This window comes from Gossypium raimondii, chromosome 11 (assembly GCF_025698545.1).
Source record: "Gossypium raimondii isolate GPD5lz chromosome 11, ASM2569854v1, whole genome shotgun sequence".
NCBI classification, from domain to species: Eukaryota; Viridiplantae; Streptophyta; class Magnoliopsida; order Malvales; family Malvaceae; genus Gossypium; species Gossypium raimondii.
The window spans coordinates 36,355,615-36,379,530 of NC_068575.1; the positions used below are offsets into that span (position 1 = coordinate 36,355,615).

Below are 23,916 nucleotides of genomic sequence, written 5' to 3' on the forward strand. Positions count from 1 at the left end.
ATAGTAAGATTAAGCTAAAACGAACTCAGAAACATAAAAATCATTAAAAATAGGATGAAAAACACACCATGCACTAGGACAAAGCCAAACGAATGCTCCAAGCTTTCTTTAATGGTGTTTGAGGTTAGAAAAGATAAAATGAGAAAGATGATAGTTTTTCTCATATTTTAATTAACTAATATCTTAACTTAATTATTAATTTACTTAATTAACCTTTTAAAACCATTAAATTTTCAATAAAACCTATCCATAACTATTCACTAACTCATTAAATGGTATATTTACCCTTCAAGTCCTTTAACTTTCATTTCCATAGCCATTTGACCCCTTTAATGAACTTAATTTTTACACTTTTTGCGATTTAGTCCTTTTACTTAATTAACCATTTAAACATCAAAATTTCTCAAAAAAATTTTAATATAACCATAATATAATTCCATAAACATTAAAATAATAATAAAACAATAACTCACTCATCGAAATTGTGGTCCTGAAACCACTATTTTTTATATTACTAAAAACGGTTTGTTGCATATTTTATCTCACAGTCACCATTGTGTCTTCTTAATGATTAATATGATCCCTGTCAACAAATGACTGTGATAAATTGTTCATTCGAGAACAAGCAACCCGTGGCCACATTTCATATTTACCAATCCACACAATGCCAATGAGAGGATATCATTAACTCTTTAATTTAGCTATGAATTGCACTATTGCTAGTAAAGCCGTGTCATACACAAGTTATGTACCCAACATATCATTTATGGGCTCGATCATCTTTAAAGCATAAGCCTCCACTTATATCAAAGCACATGAGTTGCATACGCATGGTTAGTGACTAACTCAAGATTTAGGTAAATCACACTATGAATGTCACAAGTGAATTAATTCACAAACGGATTCAAAATTAATTCATCTTGGGTTCAATCCAATTTATCATTCTACCAATGAATACATCTATGTCTCTACTCCTGGAGTCAACTACTCCGATAGCCAAGACTAGTTATTTCCCCAATTGAAATTGTAAACGACATAATAATACTTTTCAGTATTTGAATCAATTGCCCACTTTGATTCTTTTATGGGATTACGAACTCATTAGATTATCTATTAAAGTAAGTTGTATTTCTCACAATGTAAACATTCTTTACAATGCCATTTATCTTCAGTTTGAACTTTAGACAATCAATGAACTAATATTTGCTTGTCACGATTTCACTATGCATGCAAAATATAAAAGACATAATAATAAAATGTGAAATTAACTTTATTTATTTATTCATCGTTCAAATAAATATAAAATAGTTACATGTTTACTACAATATCATTAGTGACTTTCATGAAATAGATGAACCCCAAATAGTATCCCAGATCCTGCATTTTTTGGAAACCAAGTGTGTCACTAATTACCCTTCCCAAACCCTCCCCAACTACACTTAAAAAGAAAATATTCATCTTCCTAGCATTAATCCTGTGCTAAAAAAAACGTAAAAATTCTCTAAAATATCTTTAAGTAATCTAGCATGGCGGACATCTACTTTGCTGAAAATAACCAAGTCATCTGCAAAGAAGAGATGAGATAATGATGGTCCTGAGTAGGATAACCGGATAGGGACCACACGCATACAGAAACAACAGAGTGAATAATGTGACCAAGCCACTCCATGCACAACACAAAGATATAGGGAAACACAGGGCAACCATGCCACATTCCTCTGGCAGGCCTCAATTTTTATGTGGGTACTCCATTCCACAACACCTGTATGGTAGAGTTAGAGATCACAAACATAATTACATTTATGAGGTAGTTTGGAATACCTACAGCCAAAATTGATGCATCGATAAACTCCCATTGCACTTTTTCATAAGCCTTCTCCAAATTAATCTTAACTATCACCTATTGCTTGTTATTTCATTTCCCTTTTATAGAGTGTATAACTTCTTATGCTATAATTATATTATCCACAATACTTCTACCTACGATGTAACATCTCATTTTTTAATAGTGTCAGGAAAATGGTTTCGAGACCACAATTTCGACTAGTAAGTTAATATTTTATTATTTATTTAATATTTATGGAGTCTTAATAAAATTTTATTAAAATTGGGTTAAGAAATTTTTATGTTTAGATTGTTAATTTAGTAAAAGGACTAATTCGTAAAAGTTACAAAAGTTAGTCTCTAATAGCTAAAGGTGTTAGATGGTTATAAAATAAGAATTTATGGACTTAAGAGATAAATATACCATATAGATATATAGTGGACCATTATGGACATTAGTTTGTTATTTGTTAAGTACAATTTTTAAGGGTAAAAGGTAATTTAGTAAATAAAACTAAAACAAATTAAAAACAAAATGTGTTATCATCTTCCAAAAGGAGACACTACTAAAAATTGAAAAGGAAAACACCATTGATGAAGCTTAGTTTCGATTTAGATAGATTGTCTTGCATGGTATATAATTTTTACCCGTTTCTAGTGATTTTTATATTTTTGTGATCGTATTAGCTTAATCTAGCTAACCCGAGAATTAATTCATAAAAATATTAAATGTTTTAGATTATACCATTGATGATTTTGAAGTGTTTTTGAAGTTTTGATAGATTATTATGTTTAGTTGTTAAATAGGACTATTTTGTAAAGTGATTTTAGTAATTTTGATGTTTAAGGATTTAAATGTTAAATTTGTAAAATCTTATGAAAATAATGTGAAATAGAGAAATATAGGAGTTGTTTAAGGGTTATGAAAAATCGACTAGCTTGATTTAAGCTTAATTTGTGTTCAATTTGATAGTTTCAATTTAGAGACTAAATTATATAAAGAGTAAAGTTTAGGAGTAAATTTGTAAATGTGACTACAATGAATCAAATGCATAATTTGATTACTTATTTGGTTTGAATTGATTTAACTAAACTAAATTGTGCTTTAGATCAAGAAACTCAACAGTAGAGATCGTACGAGGAAAATAAAAAATTACCAATTAGTCCCTAATAGTTGAATCACCTGACATGTAAGTTCATACAATTATCTTTAGTTATAATTCATTATTAAATATTGTTAATGATATTAATATATTTTTAAAATTGTTGAAATGAAATTGGTCTATGTGAAACATACTAAATTTCTGAAATGGTTTTGATGAATCGAGTAAAAGTTTCATACATGGGATTTCTGACTAAATTTTTATTTTGGACCGAGCTTTTGCATGTGTTGCGGACTCATAAATACATGTGACTCGAATTTAGCTTGGACTAGTAATCCGTTTTATTTTTAAAGTTTTAACCTAGACTGGTAACCTTACATGTATTCATAGCCCTGACTAAGCTAATTTTATGTGTTGTCATTGGTTTAGCTCAGACGAATAACCTAACACACTTACTATGTACCCGATTAGCTCATATGAGCATTATCTGTTTCCGGACTTATGTATTGAGTACTTTTACAAAGATCCATCGGAAGATTTAAGGTTATTTAATACGGAACCGTTTCAAAGAAATAAACGAATTATGAATTCTATATGTCTGTATGTTTAAATGTTTACCAACTTAGAATTATTGAATCATGATATAATAAGGTTGATGTTTGATTGATTATGTACAAATAGCTATGTAATGAGTATGGTAAGTTAAAGAGTTGAATTGTGGAAACTTACTAAGTATTTTGCATACTTACTTTTGTTATTATTTCTCTGTAGATTTTGAACTTTTGGGTCGTGTTGATCGGATCATCAGAGCTCGTACCTATCATCATCTTTTTCGGTAGATTTTGAAGTTTTAAACTATGGTTGTTTGTTTTATTAAGTTTGAAAATGTATATAGGGTGTTTGTTTTATTAAGTTTGAAAATGTTTTGGTACTTTGGTTGTAAATGCTTTTATATGTAAAGTTGATACATGTATTGTAAGTTTGGTCCTTTTAGCAATGTGTGATAAAGGTCATGTTGAATTGGTACTTAGGGTGATATATGGTATCAAGTTATGAAGACAATGTTGTTAGTTTTTTATGTTTGAATGGATGAAATGAATGAATTTGTTAAGATTGATTGCAAATTGATTTGATAATTGAATTGTGGTGTCAATGAGGGCACATTGATTAGGCACTTAGGTTGTATGTTTTGATATGTTTTAAACTTTTTTGAATGTGTTTTGAAGGTATATAAAGGTTGATTTTAGGTTTGGCTTGATACCTAAGTGATATGTGAAATTTTGCCTTCTTTTAGAAGATATTTTAAGTGCACACGTCCTAAGGCACGGGCTGTCACACGGCTGTGTGTAGCACACAACCTCCTTACACGACCGTGTGTCATTTTCATTTTATGTGCAGGATTGTTCATACTGTCTCAAAGAGTTGCACGGCCTGACAACACTACCGTGTGACTTTATTTCGAATACTCACATGGACTAGCACACGATTTGCAACACTGTAGTATGACCTTATTGAAAATATTCACACAGGCGGGAACACATGCTGGGACACGGCCATGTGACCCATATTTCGATTTGTACACGGTTGGCCACACGACTCGAGCTCTTTCACACGGCCTGGACACATGCCCGTATGACCTTTATTTTCAAAATTTTTCAAGTTTTTCATATTGTTCTGTTTTGATTCAAATTAGCCTCGGATTGTTCCCAAACCATTTTTAAGGAATCGTAAGCTCGATTTAAGGCTTTAAATGTGATTTTAATCTGAATGAAATGAAAATTCAAATGTTGTTTTAATTTATTAAATGAACAATTTAACGATGTAATTTGTTCTATTATGTATTGTAATACTCTGTAACCCTAATCTAGTGATGGAAACGAGTTAGGGGTGTTACATGTTATAAACCCCGCTTGTTCTTGAGCAATTAATTTGGGAAAATAAGTTTAAATTGATTGACTATAATCTTCACAATTAACTTGTAAATGACCGAACATAAACTAATTGGGAAAAATTAAGCAAAACTCTCAAGATTAACATTATTTTTAGAAATTTTCTAAAAATTAGTAATATATCGGTTAGATATTTTTATCAGCCTAGCCATAGATTAAGTATTAAATATCTGTTCAAATTTAAAGTGAGGTGTATTTATATTGTATGGATGAATTTGTAAATATATATGTATTTATTGCTTAGACAATTTGTATCTAACGTGTTAAAAAATAGCTTTTCCATTTTTTTTGTGAAAAAGATTAAAATTACACTAAAATGAACTGATCACAAATACCATCTACTATATCAAAATGTAGGACTTTTAAAGCCTCATTTGGCATACTATCATCCGTCCTTTCTATTAAGAGCCATTTTGGCTAAGCAATCAACAACTCGGTTATTTTCTCTAGAAACATGTCTTAGACTCTAATGCTCTAAATGCAACAAAATTTGATGAATCCATCTAATCAAAGCAGAGTTTGATTCCACCAATGCATTATATTGGATACCTTTAATCACCTGCAAACTATCATAATGAGTCACAACCTTGTTGTATCCTTGCCATTGGAGAAGGCCCAAACCATCCAATAAATCCCATAATTCAGTATCAAAGATTAAACAGTTCCCCACATGCCTGTTATACCCAATAATCCACTCCTTAGCTTCATTCTGCAACACTCCCCCAGCATCACCTAATCTTGAGTCCAATTGTACCACTCCGTTCGTATTTAAATGGACCCAATTTCCTGACAAAGACTAACTAGGACTATTTTCATGGTGACTGATTTGAGTATCCTTATGAACTGACATGTATTGTTTTGTCTAACTGTACGAGACTTTAGCAATCTCAAAAGAGCTCCAAGATGCACCTTGTAAAATGAAGACATTTATGTTTTCCATACGCGCCACGCAAGTAAACAAAAAAAATGGCCAGCTAACCCCTCTTATATTCAATATTGAACCATTCTACAAATTAAAAACAAACCAGTTTTGGAGATTGGCTGAGAAAAACGTATCATGGTGATTTACTGGAATGACCTACGACCAAACATCCTTTGCAACTGAACAGTCCTTAAACACATGTAAGATATCTTCTGTAGCATAACCATAAAGAAGACAAGAGCTGTCATGACCAACAATCTTCTCACACGCTAAACATTAGTAAGCAATAGGTGTTTGAGCACTAACCACAAGAAAAACCTTACCCTCTAAAGCCCCTGAAACTTTCACGCCAAATTTCACTCTGTACTTCTAGGGGACCAAGATCTTTCCCATATCATCCAATATGCACTTTTCACTGAGAAAGACCCTACTGGATTACGCATCCAAATGATCCTATTCGACCCCGTAGAAGGATGGGGAGGAGGAATACTCACAATATTTTTAATGACATCCTTCGATAGCTAAATCTGAAAAAGGTATAAATTCCATGTACCTTCATCTATTACCATGTCGCTAAGCAAAGAACCCGAAGTAAGATTGGACTGAGAAGGAATCTGCTTGATTAAAGGATTTGCTCTCAGAATCCAAGGGTCTTCCTAACAACGAATAATATTTTCATCTCTTATTGGCCATGCTAAATTTTCTCGTAGCAGGGGCCAGACTTTAGAGAGTCTTGTCCAAAGAAAAAAGTATCTCATCCTCGCAATATTATCCATGAGTATCTCCTTCATGTTATATTCAGATCGAAAAACACGGACCCACAAGGCCTTATCCTTTGCAACTATATTACAACCAAGTTTCAGGAAAAAGAAGGTATTTTGATCTCTCAATTCCCTATGTCCTAGACTATCACAGTAGTGTGGCTGGCACACTAAATTCCAACCAATAAGAGACTTATTCTTTCCATTAGAAGACCCCCAAATGAAATGTCTGACCATGCATTCAATCTCCTCATAGATTCCTTTGGGAATCATCATAGACTGCATAAAATATATAGAAATTGATAATAGGACCCCGCTTGTGCCAACGTAACTCTGCCTACTAGCAAAAGTTCTCTAGCCTCCCAACTCTGCAATTTGTTCCGAACCTTTTCTACCACAAACCTCAAAGTACTGTTAGTGACTCTTTCATGAAACAAAAGAACCCCCAAATAGTATCCCAAATCCTCCACTTTTTTGGAAACCAAGCGTGTCACTAATTGCCCTTCCCAAATCCTCCCCAACTTCACTTGAAAAGAAAATATTCGTCTTCCTAGCATTAATCCTATGCTCAGAAAAAGCGCAAAAATTCTCTAAAATATCTTTAAGTAATTTGGCATAGAGGTGCTCATGGGCCGGCAGCCCGACCCGGCCCGACGGCCCGCCCAAAATATAGGAGGGTTCGGGTAAAAATATAGGCCAGAAATATGGGTTTGGGTAAAAAAACGAGGCCCGTCCCGAATATATAATAAATATTTATTTTTTATTTTTTTATTTTTAAAATACTTTTTTTATTTTTTATTTTTAAAATAAATTTTTGGTGTTTATTAAAAAATGGGCCGGGCAGGGTCGGGCTCGGGCTTAAGAATTTTTTCCCGGGCTGGGCCTAGACAAAATTTCAAGCCCATATTTCGAGTTGGGCGGGGCCCGGGCTTAGGACGCGGGCCGAAATTTTTTTCTGGGCCCAGGCCGGGGCATGGTAGACATCTGCTTTGTTGAAAATAACCAAGTCATCTACAAAGAAAAGATGAGCTAAGGCTGGTGCTGAGTGGGATAACTGGATAAGGCACCACGTGCCTATAGAAACAACAGTGAATAATGTGACTAAGCCACTCCATGCACAACACAAAAATATTGGAAGACAAAGGGCAACCTTGCCAAATTCCTCTGCAGGCCTAAATTTTGTGTGGGTACTTCATTCCACAACACTTGCATGGTAGAGTTAAAGATTGCAGACATAATTACATTGCTGAGGTAGTTTGGAATATCATTAATTGTATAACTTCTTATGCTATTAAGATATTATCCATAATATTCTACCTACTATAAACCCCGCTTGTTATTGAGAAACTGATTTGGGAAAAATCAGTTTAAATCGATTGGCTATGATCTTCATAATTAATTTGTAAAGGACCAAACACAAACTAATTGGGTGAATTGAGCAAAACTCTAGGATTAACATTATTTTTTAACAAGTCAAATCTAAATTGTTCATATGGTAGGTATACGTGTTTATATCATAATCAATTTATTTTAAATATGTTTCATGTTAAATTAAAAAAATATGCCTAAATTGATAACATAGTTGACGAAAAGTCAAATTAATGCAATATCAATACTTTAATAACTAAACATTTTAAATTTTAAAATCAATTTAAAATCTGAACAAATTAAAATTCAACAATCTATATTTATATATTAAAGTAAAATTGAAAGGACCTTTATCATATGGACACATGGCACACACTCACTATGTTTTTCTTTTCTTTTCTTTTTTACATTTTATAAAAATGATTAATTTTCAATTTTGGTCTTTCTAATATGCTTAAATTTGATATTTAATCTTTATCCTTTAATTTCTAACATAATTTGGTCTCTATATTTTTATAATGTTATTAATTAGTTTAATATTTTTATAATGTAATTAATTAGTACAAATAATTAATATCGTTAACTTTTTAATTAAAATTTTATATGGTTATATATTATTTGAAACTAGATTTATAAATCCAAAAAGTAGAGAAATTAAGTTTTTAAAGATAAAAGTAGGAGTACTAAATTTCAAATGTACAAAATGTAGAAGTTTAGAGTCATGGTTGTTTGAACCAGTCGTGGTATTGGTTCGGAGAGAGACATCAGACCAATTGACCTGCAAACTAGTATGGATTGGTTAAACCAAACTAAAAAACCGACTGAATTGATATTTTTTATTTTTAAATATTTTTTAATAATTTATTCAATCAAACCATATAAACTAATAATCTAAACAGTTTAATTATCAATTTGATTCTAAAAATCTTACTTAAAAATAAATTTTAATTTTCAAAATTCTACTCTATAATCAATCTAACATACTAGTTAATTAAGAAAACAACATAAAGTTAATTAGATTCAATCATTGAAATAGAAATAAGCCAAATGTTAAGCACATATGGGGGAGATCTTTTCTCGAAGAAGGGAAAAAGTTGGAATAATCAAATAAAATAAAATAAAAAGAATCATCCCTATTTATTTAGGGTGGGTTTGGATGGGCGGTTGAGTGCGGTGCGGTGCGTTTAGTTTACTTTTTGTCTCACGCTACAGTGTCGCTACAGTATCTAATCTCACCGCTACCGTTATTTTTACACTAACCGCAGGTAAACGCACTGCCCATCCAAACCCACCTTTAGTTATTTTGAAAGGAATTATCCCTATTTATTAATTTGCATGTTCAAACCTATCGTATCGCCACTCTCTTAAGGGTATCAACTTCAACCGAGACAAGTTGATTAAAGGTGTTTTTGAATGGATGACAACAGTAAATTTAATTACTATAATTATAAAATACAAAATTTTAGTCCGAAACTTAAGTTTATTTCATAAGGAATTGAAAGCTTATCCTTTTTAATATAAATGATTAGCTGTTGGTTAGGGGGCTTTCCCATTTTGACAACATTCTGTTTCCTAATTGATCTTTTTTAAAATTAGCAGGAGTCTCCCCTTCAGTCCACACGCTTTTAACCCTTCTTCTCTATATATATTTGACATCACCAAACCTCCACTCTCCCCATCTCTTTTGTCTTCACAGCTCCTTAATTATCTCTTTAATTTAGTAAAGCAAATTAAAAGATGGCTAAACTTGCCTCCCTTTTCATCTTAACCCTCCTCCTCGTTTCCACTCTATCCTTGAGTTTTGCCGCCCGGTCTGGCCCAGCTTTCGCTAACGACTCCCCTGCAAAAACCCAATCTCAGGTTACTTAAATTAATTTGACTGGCTTCAATCTCCATTTCATTTTCTCTTTCGTGATTTTACATTTGATGATTTGGGGTTTTTGTTGATATATTATAGGCCACCACTACTTCTACTACAACTGATGGGATAGAGCAGAGTGAAGATAGGTGTGAAGGAGTTGGAGAAGATGAGTGTTTGATGAGAAGAACTCTTGCTGCTCATCTTGACTACATCTATACTCAGAAACAAAAGCCTTGACTTTTTCTTATTCTTGTTTCTTAGTTATAAGCCTTTCTGCTTCTTCCTTAATCAAATTGTCTTATAATACGTATAAACCGGTTACGTTTTTCTACTTTTGTCTGTGTTTGATTCTTCCTTGATTATAGTGGGGCTTTGTCATCACAACCACATTTCTTCCATTTTCTCTTTAAGTTTTGGAATCTGGGTTGTAATGCTATATGTATAAAAAATTATTTCACCTTATTTATTTATAAAAAGTAAGAATATTCCTTTCCAGTAAATAAAGAAAAAGCATCCATCCCCTTGTATGAAGCCTTGCTCTTCATCAGCTTTAATTGAAGCTTCCTTGTTCCTTCTTGCACAGTCTTTGAGCTTCTAGCTGATATATATATTATATAAAATAATGAATTTCTTAGTTTTAAGGAGAGAAAAAGATTGGGACATAATAATGTTGGGACCACTTGATGTATTATCAAATGATTCCAGAGGTCAAAATCTGTAACCTGATAAGGAAGTGTTCCTTAATGGAGTCTATCGAAAAGGATTTCCCATCTCTTCCTCCACACTGATCACTATTTCTTATCTTAGCTGTTTCAGAACACATGCACATTTCAGTAGGATTAAATTTTCTTCTATGTTAAGGAAAAAAAAGAGAAAGGCAACCGAAAGCAATTTGAACACGAACACACGTTTGTGAATGTGGTGTCTTATTCTCTACTTTCCCCTTTAGTCTCATCCACAATGAAGGCTAGAAACAGAAAAAGGAAGGAAAATAGTGAGATTTGACCCCTTTCCTAGCTTTTCACAATTGCTGAAAAACAGGGTTTGATTTAGCACGTTGATTGTGTGGAAATGATAAGGATGGAGGGTTATTTTAAGATAGTAGTGGTGGTTTAGTGCCAATGTGAATAGCCTACCAACTATTTCCCTCAATGTGTTATAAAACTCTGCAGCCTTTACATCAAACTCCCCATCAACCCAACCCTACTTATGAAATTTTTAATTTTTACAGATAATTTATTGATTTTTCTATTTTTTTCTCTTTTAATATGTATTTCTTTTAGAACTTTTGTATTTATAATTTTTAGATTTAAATATGGATTGGCCCTTCCAATTAAATTTGTAATTTTAAAATGGATTCAATTAAATTCAAGTCCAATTTATTTATTTATTTACTTATTATTTCGACTTTTTCTAAATATATCTATAACAACAAATATTGGAGGTAAGGATAATTGATAAGACATACTGCACTCTCAATAAGAGAATGTGAGTCTTGAAGATAACATTGATTGAAAAATAACTATAAATTTTAAATATAAATTAAGATAAAAATACACTTATATTTATTCACTTTTATTCTAAAACTTCATCAAATTATATTCAAGCCAAACTTCTTTTATTTATTTATTAATTTTATGAAGAACTAGTGAGTTTGGGTGGTGGTCTATATATTTGTACATATTATTTAAATTTTTATATATTTTTAATTTGTTTATTTAGATTTTTTTCTCTCTTATTAAAATTTCGATAGTTATTTTACAAAAGAAAAACAAAATACAAGTATCACTTCTTAGACCAACAGCTTAAGTTGCAAGCCGAAAAAAAACCAGAAGTTTCAAACTTTGGTTTAAGGAATATAAACCTTTGAATTTTCGCAAAAAATTAATTAAATTCTTTCTAAAATAATATATTTAATTAATTTTAAACTCTTAAATTGTATCAATTAAATTTATTAAGCAACATTCTTTTGTCTTGAACTGTTATAAGACTGACGTGGCTATTAATGGTGCTGGCATGAAGCTCCATGTCACTATCAAAAAGAAATTCAAAAGCTTTAAAAAAAATTAAAATTAAAAGAAATGTTTAAACCTTGATAAATGTTTGTTTAGGCTCCTTCATTTCAAATCTTAGGGTCTATTTGATAGGGGGAAAATATTTTCCGGAATTAGTTTTCTCCATTTTTCAGTGTTTGATTGGAGGAAAATGAATTCCACAAGGAAAACCTTTTACAAACACGGGTAAAATCACTTCCTTAGTTTTGGAAAACGTCTTATCGATTTTCCTTCCGTAAGACATTTTCCATTCCCTTCTCTACACTCTCATCGTCTCAGCTTCAAAATTTTCTTTGTAGACTTTCTTTAGAAAGGTATGTTTTCTATTTCCACTTTCATTTCTACTCATTTTCTGTGGCTTCTCCCATTCCAATCCATTCTTCATTTCGATTCCCTCAATCCTTCCCGCTCTTACCCTGTACCCGAATTTCAATCCATTCTTCATTCTCATTGAATTATTTCTGTTGGTGAATTAATGCAATTTCCAGGCTTCTACGTGATGGGTTTGTAATTTTCTAAACCTCATAGCTTTTATGGGTTTCTTTTTGTTATTAATTTTTAGCTTTTAATTGTATTTCTCGGTGTTCTTAACTTTTCTTCCATTGGATTGTGGTTTCGTAGCTTATGGCTTTGTGGGGTTACGCTTGTTCTGTTTATAGAGTTTCTTCCATTGGATTGTCATTTCTAGGCTTTTAGCTTTCTTGGGGTTCTTGCTTTTAAGTCTATTGATGATGCAAATTCATGTTCAGTCCTCGTTCGCACGCTTCATGTGCGGTTGATTTTGTGGGAGTTTTTGCTCTTTGAAAGCTAGAGAAGTGGTTGATTTTGTTTCAAGCAAATATCAAATTCACATAAAAATTTGCTTGTGAAGTGTTAGTTGAGCTTCAGGGACTGTTAATTTTTGTTCATATCGAGCTTTGGACTGCAATTATGCAAATCTCTCTGTTTTGCTAATTTTATTTCATTTTATTTTTTAAATTTGTTTTTGTTGGATATGGACAGATTTGGATTTAAAAACATGTTGGAAGAAGCCAAGTCATGAACACTTAAAAGTAGGTTTTGCTTTTCGTATAACTTATATTATATATTATTTTGATTTGGCCAAAATGTGATTACAATTGTATTTTATTTCATGAACCAGGTTGGTGATAAAGAAAGGATTCATGTATATTATGCACATGGTGAAGATAACTCAACCTTTATTCGCAGGTGTTATTGGCTGCTAGATAAGTATGTATGATGTATTTTACATTTTAAAGTTAACCTCACCTATCTTGTCCCTACTTGTTCTCTTTTAACCCAAGTTGCATTGTGTTAATCTCTGATCATGATTAACTTCTTGTTTCAGGTCTTTGGAGCAAATAGTTCTTCTTCATTATCGTGAAACAAAGGAGTTTGGTGTTTACTACAAACAAAAAACTTTGAGATACCATTCCCGAATAAAGCAGTCTTTTATGTTTCTTCCTACTCAGAACCAGTTTGTGAATGATGTTTGTGGATTTGTGCTACAAACAATTGCAGGTTTCACTAGCCACACATTCAAATTCGAGTTCGTTAACAGATCAGTCTACTCCTTTGCTTGTTACAGAAGAGTTTGATTTTGGAATTGCTAATACATATTTTGAAGGTGAGAGGAGTCTAGGTGATGTTGAAATTTTCCAGAGATTAATCATGTGAACAAATACATCATGTTCTCATTAAATGCTATCGTGGAAAGTGAACAGAACCAGGTGAGAGTGTTAATGTTAGAAATCATGAAATGAAGCTTCTTGAGATTAATACACTTGAATGGGATGAGCTTCTGGTGGGAAATGGTGCTAATGATTCGATTGCATCTAGAGGAGGTATTGTATTAGTTTCCAGCATAAGCAGTAACACTTATTTAGTTGCTGAACTGTTGACATATTTTGGTATAGCAGACAATGTTTCTTGCTTTGACCAACAGAACCAAATGGCAGTAAATGACTTCTCAAATTATGTAAGCAGAACCATTTCCTAGTTCTTAAGTTCTTATATATTTTAAATTTGCTTTTGTTAGTTTTTCTTTTCTTTTCTTATCAGGCAACCTGTTAGGGTTGTATGTTGGCTAATAGCTTCTTTGCATGCCTGTAATACTGAAAGACTTTATGCATGTTGTGTAAAAGGCAGAAACTGAAAAGATGGACTTTAAACTAATTTTTAGACCTCCTTGGCATTTATGATTTAGGCTACCCTTTGCTATAAATATGTGTATTTTCTTACATCTGTTTGGGTGTCTTCATTTTCATCCTTATTTTTGTGTGTTCATCTTCTTTTTTTCAATTTAACAATTAATATTGTAGCTTAATAATTCAGTATTATTATAAATAAATCATTGCAATATATATAAAAAAAATTTAAAATATAAAAATTTATTAATATATATTAATATATGTAAAACAACTTTTTCGGAAAATATTTCCAGAAATCATCAAACAAGAGAAAATATTTTACATGATTCAATCAAACACCGTAAAATATTTTCCAAGAAATCATTTTACGAAAAGTAAAACATTTTCCGTAAATCATTTTACGAAAAACATTTTACTGGCAATCAAACGGACCCTTAGTTGTTAAAATTTTATTAATTTGTAATAATATTATTAAAAAGTAAAAAAAATTTAAAATTTAAAATATAAAATGGATCTAGACATAATTTTTGTCCAGATTCAACGTGAACCTGGACAATAATACATCCAGATTCATTGAAGATGATTATTCTAAATTATATAAAGCTTAAAAATATTTTAAAAATTCTTTCAAAAATATGATATGTGTATCAATGTTTTAATTTTATTGATACCTTTTAAAATGTATAAAAATGATTTTAATAAATAAATTTTAATAAGAGCCCAAGTCGCACATCCATAGTGCGTGGAGTTATTGATGAGAATCACATAATTGAAACAATGGTAAGATGAAAAAGTAAATGTGTTTTACATGAACATATCAGTATCACTTGAGAGGTGCCACCATTGTCTGTTTCAAAACTGACACAATCCACACACACTAATATTATCCTTAATATATAAATAAAAGTTTTCCTATTTATATTTTCACATTTAAAAAAACTTTACATGTACATTAATAAAATTATAATCTATTTATATATTTATTTACTAAAATAACTTTTTATTTTTACGTATCTTTAAAGTTACCAATAAAATTAAAACATTCATACACCTATCATGTTTTTAAAGGAAAATATTTTAAATATCTTTTAAACTTTATATAATTTAGGAATCTGAACATAATATCTAGGTTTTCATTGAATCTGGATAATCTTATGTCCATATTCATTCTAAACTTTTAACTTTTAAATGGTTTTGATTCATTTTAATTTTTTAACTTTTGAATTTTATTTAATTTTTTATTAATTTTAGAAATATATAATTTTTTTACAAAATAAAGTTTTGAAATGAATGAATCTAATAAAATATATATTTTTTAAACTTTTTTGAATTTTTTATTTTGCTAACGTGGTAGTTGGCCACGTCAGCAACTATTATTGGCATGAAGTATCATGTCAACACCGTTAACTGTCACATCATCAATATAACAATTAAAGATGAAAAACGTTGATCAAAAGATTAAATAGATGTTATTTGAAAGTTTGAGAGCTTAATTGTTTTTTTTTTTTTACAAAAGTTAAAAGAGTTTATATACCTCTTTAGAAAAAAAAAAAGTTGTAACAACTTAACAGATTGATTCCCTCCCTGTTATCATTTTCCCACTTTTATTAACCAAGTAAAAACGGTTGTAACAACTTAACATAATCAGCAAGGGCCTGAGGATGTTTTCGCTCACGTCTACTCCTCCTTGGCTGATCTGTCACTTGTTGAGATGGCAGTTGCTGATCTGGTTAACGAAGTATTTGTTAGAGCCAATACGACAACCACAAACTGTGATTTTATCTTATATTTCAACTTTGATCCTAGTTTCGTCATTATATTTTATTATTATTAATTTATTGGTTTATCTTTTAACTCTATTAAGAGTTTGAGGGTGTGAAGAGAGAGTCTAAGAGCATCATATAATAAGATTTTTTCTTTCAATTTTATTGAGTGCTTAAAAAGATGATTTGAAGATATGACAAGTTTATAAAGCACAAGCATTTTATAGGGTTTAAACCTATGTGACATGAGTAGGTTATTTTATCCATCTAACGTAAAAAAAATTTAATACTTATAAAAATAATCTTGGTTTAAAAACATTTATCAAAATGACCTGAAATCAACAGTAAATTTGGGTTTTAGGAACCCAATGGCCGGCACCACCTTGTGTTTTGGCCCCATCATTACCTGATGATTGTGTCAGACTTAAAAAAAAATGAGTTTTTTGAGTTTGGGAACCCAATGGCTGGCACCAGAGACATTTAAAAAAAATTTGGGTGCATGCCAGTAGGTGGTTGGCACCAAGTACCTTTTTTGGGTTCCAAGGTAATTTTTTTTTACTTTGGGACACTGATGGTCGGCACCAGTGTCAATTTAAAAAAAAATTGTTTTGGGTGTTGGCCAATAGATGGTCGATACCAGGTACATTTTTCGAGTCCTAAGACATTTTTTTTTTTTACTTTGGGACATTGATGGCCAGCATCAGTGTCCATTAAAAAAATTTTTTGGGGGGTGTTGGCCAGTAGATGGCCAGCACCAAATACATTTTTTGTCTCCCAATGCAATTTTCTTTTTACTTTGGGACACTGATGGCCGACACTACCTTTTTTGAGTCCCGAAAAAAATTAGTTTTGGGACATCGATGGCCGGCACCAACTTTATCACATTAAAAAAAATATTTTTTTCTTATTTTGGAACACAGATGGCTAGCACCAAACCTATATATAGTGGGTGGTTTGGGTTCTGATAGTGTAAATGGATGAGATTTTTTTTTTTTTGAGAGAGCCATTAAAATGAGAGTGTTTTGTAATATATTATCAAATGAGTTTTTGTAATGGATTGTAGATGGGAGTTTTTCGTAGTGTACAATCGAATTTTGAGATTGAATTATATATTGTCATGTTTTAATGGAGTTGAATTATATACTGTCATATCAACATTAAAAGTTATGCCATTAAGGGTTGGATGATTTTTTGCACCATAGATGGCTAACCGAGATGTCCAACGCAGATGGACATTATCTATGATGCAAGAGCGTTTATTCCGCAATTTATAAGTGGGGTACTAATGCAACGTAGACCTGATTCAAGCAGAAGACGACTAATTGTGAAGAAACTACTATTTAAAATAATTGTATTATTTCTTTAGAATGTTTATATTTTTTTATATCTGTAAATTTAATATAGTTGTTTAGGATTTAAGGTTCCATTATTATATTTTCGTATTAATTTCTTAGAATATTTTTATTTTTGTATCTGTAAATTTAATTTACTCAGTATTATATGTAATTTGAATTTAAAATTTTCGTGTTTTAATTTTACCCATCTTTTTGTAGTTTGTTGTGTGTTTAAATTTAATTTAGTCTGTTATATATAGTTTGAATTTAAAAATTTCATGCATTAATTTTATCCATCTGTTTGTAGTTTGTTGGGTGTTTAAATTTAATTTAGTTCGTATTATATGTAGTTTGAATTTAAAATTTTCGTGTATTAATTTTACCGATATGTTTGTAGTTTGTTGGGTGTTTAAATTTAATTTAGTGTGTATTATTTTATTTGAATTTTATATTTTGTGTATTAATATTTATTGTATCTCAGAATTTAAGTTGTGTACTATTATTTATTTGAATTATATATTTTTTATTAAATATTTCGAAGTCATTTATTCAAACAAATAATTATTTTAGGGAAATTAAATTAATATTAAAAACAGAATAATTACAAAATAAAGTAAATATTTACTGATGGGTGTCGAATCCACCAATATAAACCTACGTCTTAAATTGTAAATTATGCAGTATAGGGAGTAGGGTTGATCCCTCAGAGACTGGGTTTACTGTAAATTGTTACTCTCTTGACCAGATTTATGTCGGGGCAGTTGTCGTGCCCAAGAAGTTCGGGGGGGTGAAATTTGAAGACCTGAAATAAACAGAAAAATAACGTAAAAAGTAAAAGTTGAAAACATAATAATAAAAACAGTTAAATAAATATGAAGAAAATTAATTAGAATAAGCTCAGCTTTAGGCACGAATTTTCCTCGTCTTTGAACCGATCCTCGAAATTAAATGAACTCCTCTTTTCCAATAAGCTAGTTATAGCTACCAAGGACGCCTCGGACACCAACTCTTCCTTATGTAAATTAGTTATGGAACGTCCAATAACTAACATTTACCGATCAAATAACTACGAAACGTTTGTGATTTAGAACTCCGGCAGCTTTGCGTTCTAGAAGAGCCTAGCTCGAACCAATGCCCTCAACCGCGTAGGACATTTAAATCCGGTTACTACTTCCCTTGACGGAACCAAACAACAATCTCCACTTGGCACGCCAATGTGTTCACAGAAAATCGATTAGAAACGTTCCTTTCAGAATTCCAACTATACGTCTAACCACACTAAATCAAACGACATCTTTTTTGACTTAATGTTGATCTGACTTTATGAGTTGACAAAATCATACTCTTAATCCGGAGAAGTAATAAGTACTGGAATTTTAGGAGTTAAATTGCTCGGGTTCGTAACTCACGGGTTTTAACGAGGCTAATTTGGCCTAAAGCTGAAAATGGGTTTAATAAAAAAAAAACTTGGTAATTAAAAACTTGATTAATGACTTGATTCAAGACTTGATGATAAAATGAACAAAGTAGTCCACTATTTATACTAGTGGCTTTGCTAAATTAAGAGCCAACTAGTATAGAAAATCAAGGAATAAAATATTAAAAATCCCTACATAATCTCCCACTAAGTCAACAAAAATTTCAGCTAATTAATCTTGGAAAAATTCTGCTTTGGTCCTACTTCTTTGCTTCTTTCTTCAATCTAGCCCAATTGTCTTCTTTTTCTTCTATTTAGCCCCAAATTGCACCCCTGCACAAAATTCAACAAAAACATGGAAAAATTAGTGGTGCACTATCATAAATTAACCAATTTAATTACATAAAATATGTAACTTTAGCATTTAATCATTTACAGATAAAAATCAATATTGTCGTGATCTCGGCGACGTCCCCGGCGCTGACATGTAACGGCCCGGCTACCTCCGTTAGCGATGTCGTGCACCTTATTGAGGCGTTTGATTGTTGCTCAGTCCGGCCTCCGATGTCCCGTCTGGTATACTTAGAAAAGTAGTATAATCATATACACTATAATCGGGAGTTAAGGGGTATTGCATGACTAGAGGTGCCAATGGAAAAATATCCTCAGTAGTAGGTGTACGTGCTTCCCGATCGAGCTCCGGGTGGTATGAGGACAATTCGGACGGTGTCGAATGTTGAGGCTCGAGGTCGTCACCAAAAATATCCTCGAACGATGGAGGAAATTGGGGCTCAGGCTCAGGCTCCGGGTGGTATGATGACAAGCTGCATGTTTCATATTGGGGCTCGGGATCGAGGTTTGAAGCAAAATCGATTTCGGTGTTCCTGAATGGCGAAACTCGGTTATGGTGTGGTCGTGCGTTCTTCTGTTGTCATCAAGAAGATTCTGATTGTGTGTCTTCCGAGATCAACATATAACGACCTTGGAATATAAAGGGCTTTCTGTGTGTCATATACCATTCTGCGTACTCGAGTGTAGAAGAGAACCCTCCCTCTAAGACATACAAGGGAGGGCGCCTCGAATGTCAATATTTCACATAAAGATATACGGTTCATGTTTTTCCGCCCAATTTAAAACGTCCCGACCCGAACCCTTCTTGTCTATTCTGTGGACTCTTTCATGTAAACGAGAGGGTTAAAGATAGGTTGTGCGCAACCGAATTGCCTCAATACCCGACCTTCATCGTGCTACTCCACCATATGGAAATGAATCAACAGAACATTTGACACGAACAGCTGTTGCTGCTCGATAACCCATGATGGTATGAGCATCGCGATCCTTTCTTGACATATGACATCCATAGAAATTGCATAATATAGACAACACATTATTAGTTTTTTTGTGCAATTATTGTATTTAAAAAAGAAAGATTCGGAAGCGTATTTTATGCCATCCCAAGAATGAGTTTCTATCATCATACAATACACAGGTACAACGAATGATCGCCCGATTCTCGGTACAGTTGCACATATAAAAAAACAAATAAATTATCAAATTATTTTTTCCATGCAAAAATGAGTAGACTATATTATACAATTAAAAAATAGATAGCAAAATTGAACTATATATTTACTTGTTCACAAGTAGCCACACATACGGTTGGTAACTCATTGATGCCAAAAATGACATTCGATATAACGCCCAAGGCTGTAGTAGAATTCGTAAACGGCTTTGTCGCTCGACAAAGCTCGCGGTATAAGCATACCAATACTGCAAAGCCCCACCTAAATCTTTCGGCTAGCTCAAGATCCTCTAATAAGGGGAGATACATGATGTAGACTTTATTTTGATTGACGTCCGGCAACAGTATCCCACCTATAAGTTGCAGAATGAACGCTTTTGTGGTGTAGATAATATTCATCTACGTTGGATTGCTCGAAAGATGCTGGAAGTTTTCTCTTAACCAAGTAAATTTAATATAGATTAATCGTCCTTCCTCATTGTTGGGGGGCACTCTTCCAAGTAATCTCTCGCAAGTGCCCCACGGATCGAGCACTTTTTCAAGCCCAGTCATCGCTTTGTCGTTTATAGACAGCCCTAGTTAGACTACTACTTCTTGCAGTGTAATAGTTACCTCCCCACACGAGAGGTGGAACGTATGTGTCTCCGGGGGGCCATCTTTCAACTAAGGCCGATATTAAATCAACCCGCAGCTCAAATATCTGAATGTATGCGGCTACCCCAAAACTCGCGACGTTCAAATAAGGCAAAACTCTTCGATCGGGAAAATAATCAGGATCATACAATTAGGGTCTCACAATTTGATACTGATCCTACATTTATAGTAAATATAGAATGTTATATTTCTCATTTAAAAAAGAATTTAAATGAATATTTAAAATTAAATGGGACATTTTTCTTCTCGTTTACCTTATTCACATTTTTTGCAATGTGGTTGTTGTCATTTAAAAGAATATTAGGATTAGGATCCATCAAGTGATCGGCAGTGGTCGACGATAAACGACGGTTACCGCAAGTGTTTAAAGGTGATCGATGGTCATCGGTCGGCGGAGGACGTGGCGATCGACAGTTAACAACGATGATCGACAGTGAGTGGCAGTTATCGACGGTGGTGATCGAATTTTGGTACCCTATTTCTAATAGGGGACCATAATGGCTGAGCAGGGATAAAATTGGGAAAAAATTAAAAAAAAACTTGTTTCAGGTAAAATTGAAAAAAAAGGCTTGTTTCAGACTCGTTGGGTCACGTCGTGTCACTGGGATGGAAGGCCTACTAGTGTCGGCCAATGGAAGGCCAATGGGCCTTTTTGACTCTGACGCTGACGTAGGCCTTGTCTTTTCAACTTTTTTTTTCATTTCATTTCCATTTAAATTTATTTTATTTTCATTTAAATTTATTTTTTCCTAATATACAAAAAAAATTCATATTAATCACAAGTAGTTTCATTTCAATTTATCTTTTTTCAATTCAAATTTTTTTTCCAATTTATTTCATAATTTTTCATATTAATTAGAAGTAGTCTCAATTACATTTTATTTAATTTTTCATATTTTATTTAAATTTTTTCTCAATTTAAATATCATTTCATTTCAAAATTTTAAATTTCATTTAAATTTCAAAATTTTCTCATTTCCTTTTTTTTAGGCCATTTAGGCCTGGCCTGTTGGGTCAAATAGGCCTGTTGCCTATAGTGCTAGTGCCGACCACTGAAAGGCCATTTGCCAGGCCTGCAGGCCTGAACTGTCCTATCAATTTTTTCTTCTTCTTTTTTTTTTCATTTCATTTCTATTTCATTTCCATTTAAATTTATTTTTTCCTAATATACAATTTTTTTTCATATTAATCACAAGTGTCTTAATTACATTTTATTTAAATTTTTTCATATTTTATTTAAATTTTTTTCTCAATTTAAATATCATTCCATTTCAAAATTTTAAATTTCATTTAAACTTCAAAATTTTCTCATTTCTTTTTTTTGGGGGGGTCATTTAGGCCTGACCTGTTGGGTCAAATCGGGCCTATTGCCTGCAGTGCTGGTGCTGGCCACTGAAAGGCCATTTGTTAGGCCTACCGCAGGCCTGACGCAAGCCTGAACTGTCTTATCAACTTTTTTTTTCATTTCATTTCATTTCCATTTCCATTTCCATTTCCATTTCATTTAAATTATCTTTTTTTTTTTCCATTGAAATTTATTTTTTTCTCATTTCATTTAAATATGTATTGTAATAGGCCAATTTCGCCCGGACCCAAGACCATACAAAAAATAAAACCCCCCAAAAAAAGTTCATTTACAACAAACCCAATTCAAGCCCAACAGCCTAAAACCTAACCTTAGCCCACAATGTTTTCAGGAAACAAAAATGAAACCCTAGCTTGCTGCCGTCGCACCTAGCCCGCGTGCCACCACTGCCACGCCGACTTCCGTACCTGCGAGTAAGACAAAGAAGGACAGACAGAGGAAAAAAGGAGAAAAACAGTAGCAAAATTGTATTTTTTTTCTTTTTTCGGCTATAAAAAGCCACCACACACAAGTTGTATGTTTTTCACGACGAAATCAATACAAAGCAATCAAAAACAGAAAAAAAAAAAAAAGAAGATCTTTTTAAAGGTGGTCTTTTTATTTTTCATTTCATTTCGTTTCATTTATTTATTTTTATTTTAAAAAAGAACAAACAAAAACAGTAAAAAGGAGGGAGATCTTCCTTTTTTTTTATTTTGTGCCAACGTGGAGGGAGTTGAGGCTGCCATCTCCGATGAAAGATAGCATTTTTGAGTCGGAGAAGTCGAAAAGCCAAAAAGATGACATTTTTTTTATTTTTCGACCACCGTAGACGGCGGTTCGACGCCGGAGCGATAACCGGAGCCTAGAGAGGTGAGAGAGAGTTGAAAGAGTTTTAAGTTTTTTTTTCTGAAACAAGGGGTTAAATGTTTTTTTTTCCAAAAAAATTGATTTAAATAGGTCTCCAAAACGACGCCGTTTTGGGCAGGCCTCTTAGGCACCAAAATGACGTCATTTTGTCCTCTGACCCTACGACCCGACCCAAATCCCCCTAGGATCCGCGTGTTTTTTAAAGGGGGTCTATTTGCGCATTTAGTCCTTCCGCATTTTCTATCTTTTTAATACAATTTATTTTTATTTTCAATTTTTACTCTATGATTTTTCTTTTATTTCAATTCGGTCCCGTGCTAAGTGACGCGTTTTGGATGAGAAAGGGAAATTACCCTTTTAGTCACTCCTTGTTATTCGAGTGTTCAGAATGATCCTCCCCTTTATACTTATTTCTGATTTGCCCCTGAATTTTGTTTTAAAGCTCAATTTAATCATTTTTATTATTTTTGCTATGTTATTATTAAGTTAATTAATTAATTAATTAATTATTGTTATCATTAGTATTATCATTTTTCCTTTTATTTATTTACTTGCTATTATTATATTATCATATTAAGTAGTTTCGTATTATTATATTTTATTTATTTATTTACCTAAATATATTTATTTTATTATGTCATTTTATTTATTTATATTCTTTCATATAATTTTTAAACCTTAGATTTATTATTATTATTATTATTATTATTATTATTATTATTATTATTATTATTATTATCATTATTATTAGATTGTTTCATACAATGTTTTTTTATTTTATTTTATGATGGTAAGTTTTAAACTTTAAATTTTAATTTTTATCCTTATTATTTGTTTTGTTTATCATTTTAGCCTGTTTGCCATATTTTATTCTTCATATTGTCATTCAATTTATTATTATTCCGCTATGCATATCGGCTCCGTAATTCATTTCACATTTTATCACAAAATCATGTTACATTTTACCCGATACATTAAAAATGTTGTTTTAAAAAAAAACTTCGTATTTTGAGATTCGA

The 23,916-nt window shown here is 32.0% G+C and overlaps 2 protein-coding genes across 5 annotated transcripts; both read left to right on the plus strand.

Annotated features, from left to right (window-relative positions):
* Nucleotides 1-9,529: 9,529 nt before the first annotated feature.
* Nucleotides 9,530-10,175, plus strand: LOC105804063 (phytosulfokines 3). The gene is made up of 2 exons (XM_012636557.2): nt 9,530-9,787; nt 9,885-10,175. Exons 1-2 carry the CDS (start codon nt 9,665-9,667, stop codon nt 10,023-10,025), a joined length of 264 nt encoding a protein of 87 aa, XP_012492011.1. The 5' UTR covers nt 9,530-9,664; the 3' UTR covers nt 10,026-10,175.
* A 1,455-nt stretch (nt 10,176-11,630) lies between these two features.
* Nucleotides 11,631-14,017, plus strand: LOC128034622 (calmodulin-binding transcription activator 4-like). Of its 4 annotated transcripts, XM_052623312.1 has the most exons (5): nt 11,638-12,345; nt 12,845-12,894; nt 12,984-13,072; nt 13,191-13,469; nt 13,567-14,017. In XM_052623312.1, exons 1-4 carry the CDS (start codon nt 12,318-12,320, stop codon nt 13,438-13,440), a joined length of 417 nt encoding a protein of 138 aa, XP_052479272.1. In that variant the 5' UTR covers nt 11,638-12,317; the 3' UTR covers nt 13,441-13,469; nt 13,567-14,017. The 4 variants fall into 4 exon arrangements, 2 of the variants coding, with proteins under 2 accessions (XP_052479272.1, XP_052479271.1); XR_008190741.1 differs by having other exon boundaries at nt 11,631-12,349; nt 13,191-14,017; XR_008190740.1 differs by having other exon boundaries at nt 11,637-12,156; nt 13,191-14,017.
* Nucleotides 14,018-23,916: the final 9,899 nt, after the last annotated feature.

Bases quoted from the DNA above. Each gene is read 5' to 3' on its own strand.
- LOC105804063 (XM_012636557.2), top strand. From the start codon at position 9,665: ATGGCTAAACTTGCCTCCCTTTTCATCTTAACCCTCCTCCTCGTTTCC. The intron at 9,788-9,884 runs GTTACTTAAATT...GATATATTATAG, and splicing joins CTGCAAAAACCCAATCTCAG to GCCACCACTACTTCTACTAC.
- LOC128034622 (XM_052623312.1), top strand. From the start codon at position 12,318: ATGCAATTTCCAGGCTTCTACGTGATGG. The intron at 12,346-12,844 runs GTTTGTAATTTT...GGATATGGACAG, and splicing joins TCCAGGCTTCTACGTGATGG to ATTTGGATTTAAAAACATGT. The intron at 12,895-12,983 runs GTAGGTTTTGCT...TTCATGAACCAG, and splicing joins CAAGTCATGAACACTTAAAA to GTTGGTGATAAAGAAAGGAT.